This window comes from Austrofundulus limnaeus, unplaced genomic scaffold (assembly GCF_001266775.1).
Source record: "Austrofundulus limnaeus strain Quisiro unplaced genomic scaffold, Austrofundulus_limnaeus-1.0 Scaffold364, whole genome shotgun sequence".
Classification (NCBI taxonomy): Eukaryota; Metazoa; Chordata; class Actinopteri; order Cyprinodontiformes; family Rivulidae; genus Austrofundulus; species Austrofundulus limnaeus.
The window spans coordinates 588,140-590,778 of NW_013952766.1; the positions used below are offsets into that span (position 1 = coordinate 588,140).

Sequence of the window (2,639 nt, forward strand, 5' to 3'; positions counted from 1 at the left end):
TGTAAATAAAATGGCTCCGTCCGTGTTAAAATATATTTAAAAACAAATTACAAACTAAACATCCTACAGTATTTTTACAGTTAAAGTAAATGTTTATCAAATAAAGTCTAATGTTACAACTAATCGTTGATCCCTTTTAAATATAGTAACAATAAAAATAAACATAGATCAAAATAAAAGTAAGAATAATCATTACTGTAACAGTCTGTCAAGAGGAAATAAGATAAAAATGACAAATAAGGCAAAATACTGTACAGAAAAACAGAAATGAAGGAAAAAACAGTCGTGACAGATTCATGATCTGAGGTGTGCAAAATGAGTCAAACTCAGGGCTGCAGCTGGTTCTGTTGTGAGCTAATAACTGACTCTGTCTGCAGTGTGACGTCGGCACCACGGGACAGAAGTCCATCTCCCGGATCATCGACTACCTGGAGCACTGCTAGAGACACACACACACACACACACACACACACACACACACACACACCTTCATCTTCCTCATCCTCCCGTTAAAGGACCTCCATGTGATCGATAATTTCAGTCCCACTCAGTATTTTAGTTCTGGATCAGTTCTGGTGGACCTCCTCCTCCTGGTGGACCTCCTCCTCCTGGTGGACCTCCTCCTCCTGGTGGACCTCCTCCTCCTGGTGGACCTCCATCCTGGTGGACCTCCATCCTGGTGGATCTCCGTCCTGGTGGACCTCCTCCTCAGCACCAGAGTGAAGACTCCGTCATCAGCAGAACAATCGGAGCCGTTAAAGAACCTTAAATGATTTTATTCTTTAGTCTGTTTGACTCTGTTCTGTTTCTGACCTCCTGGTTCTGAGGACAGGAGGCTTTGTGGGTCAGAACCAGAGGGACGCATCAGAACCTGCAGCATGTTGTCAAGTTAACACCTGGAAATGGGATTGGAGGGGGTCATTTTTATTTTTTATTCTTGCTCATCCTGAGGACCCCAAAACACAAAAACATCTCTGCTTCCTTCAAGAACCGACCCGACCGGGCCAGGGTCCACCGGGTCAGGATCCACTGGGTCAGGATCCACCGGCCCTGTGAACCGGATCGGTTAAATCWGAGCTGGAAGCTCTAAAGTCTCTGCCTGATCTGAACCCGTTTCAGAAATAAATTGTGAAGACTTTTATTTTGAAAAAAAAAAATCTTCCATGTTTTTCATGTTCCTGTAAGATTTCAGTCCTTCAAAAATAAAAGCTCAAGATTTAATTTGTTTTTCAACCCTGAAAACCAGAAACTGTTTTTATTTCTGAGTTTGTTCCTAACGGCTCGTTAAGATGATGTCATCAAAACGAGACGTTAAAGAGTCCAAATCAAACATAAACATTTACTGAAACAAGTTGTTTTCTGCTGAGTCATGTTTAGAGCTCAGTGTTGGGTTGTGTCACACACACACACACACACACACACAGTTCAGAGCTTTATCTCCAGGTGTTTGCAGAAGAAACAGGTTTTTGTACATACTTCTGTAAATACTCTGATTACTTCTGTACGAGGAGAGTACTGGGGGGGGGGGGGGGGGTAAAATAAAGTTTTAGATGTAGACTCTACTTTTCTGAATCTGACTCTATTTTTTTCCTTTTGGAAACTTTTTCCTCCTGGTTGTTGTTGTTTTGGACAGAAAGTTCCTGTTTGTACTGATCTGAGCTGCGTGTTTTTTGGTTACCTGTAAATAATTTAAAATAATAAAAGTTCCTACTTTCAGTAACTCCTCGACTCGTTCTTCTGTTTTTAGATTAAAATAAGTTTTTATTTTAAATTGAGCAACAAGGATTTTCTGTTCGGAAACAAAATCTTTAGTTTTTCTGAATAAAAATATAAAAAATAACAGGAAGTTCATTTGAAACAAATGTTTAAACATTAATTAAGAAACATTAAAAAAGTTTGAGTCTCTAAAAGTTCTGGTTCTGGTTATCTGGTCCTCTCGGGGCCCCGGGCCTCTCCATCGGGCTCCGGTTCCGGGTCTGGTTCCGGTCCGTCCTGCAGCAGCTCGCTCAGGGTGCTGATGTAGATCTGGGCCATCTGCAGGGTCTCGGACTTGGACAGCTTCTTGTCGCTCTCCAGGTTCGGGATGACGCTCCGGAGCCGGTCGAAGGCCACGTTCAGGCCCAGCATCCTCCTCCGCTCGCGCGCGTTGGCGGCCAGCCGCCGCCGCCTCTGCGCGTGCTCCAGCGCGCACCTGTCCGGCTGCAGGTGGCGCAGCGCGCCGCCGGGGGCCCCCAGCCGCAGCTCCGTCAGGGCGCGCGGAGGCTCGTCTCCGGCGCGCTCGGCCTCGGGTCGGTSCGCCTGGTCCGCGGGCCCCTCGGGGGCCGCGGAGATGAAGGACGCGAACAGGCTTTTACGCGGCGGCATCGCTCCTCTTCCTCCTCTTCCTCAGAACCAACAGTCCGGCTCCAGGAGCTCCTGAGGAGGATTTATGGAGCAGAACCTCGGGCACGCGCACTGCGTGCTCCGGGGGCGTGGAGAGGGTCGTGTGCTGCTTAATGAACAGAACCAAAGTCCCTGCAGGAGGTCCATTAACAGGGTTCATCAAAAACGGATTAGAAGCGTCTCAGTGGGTCTCTGTGGACCGGGTCCAGGAGGGAGGAGGGAGGACATGAGGAGATAGGAGAGGAGGAGGAGGAGGA

At 47.1% G+C, this 2,639-nt stretch overlaps 2 protein-coding genes across 2 annotated transcripts in view; one reads left to right on the forward strand and one right to left on the reverse strand.

Moving 5' to 3' along the window:
• The window catches only part of LOC106528243 (wings apart-like protein homolog), a 29,548-nt gene extending 28,327 nt beyond the window's left edge, over window positions 1–1,221 (forward strand). Inside the window, exon 20 of the mRNA XM_014023367.1 lies at window positions 378–1,221. Within this exon, the coding sequence (XP_013878821.1) occupies window positions 378–443 (66 nt within the window). The 3' untranslated portion in view covers window positions 444–1,221. The remainder of the gene's footprint in view (window positions 1–377) is intronic.
• A 543-nt stretch (window positions 1,222–1,764) lies between these two features.
• Window positions 1,765–2,479, reverse strand: atoh1c (atonal bHLH transcription factor 1c). The gene has a single exon (XM_014023368.1). The coding sequence runs from the start codon at window positions 2,362–2,364 to the stop codon at window positions 1,924–1,926; it is 441 nt and encodes a 146-aa protein (XP_013878822.1). The 5' UTR covers window positions 2,365–2,479; the 3' UTR covers window positions 1,765–1,923.
• Between the last annotated feature and the right edge of the window lie 160 nt (window positions 2,480–2,639).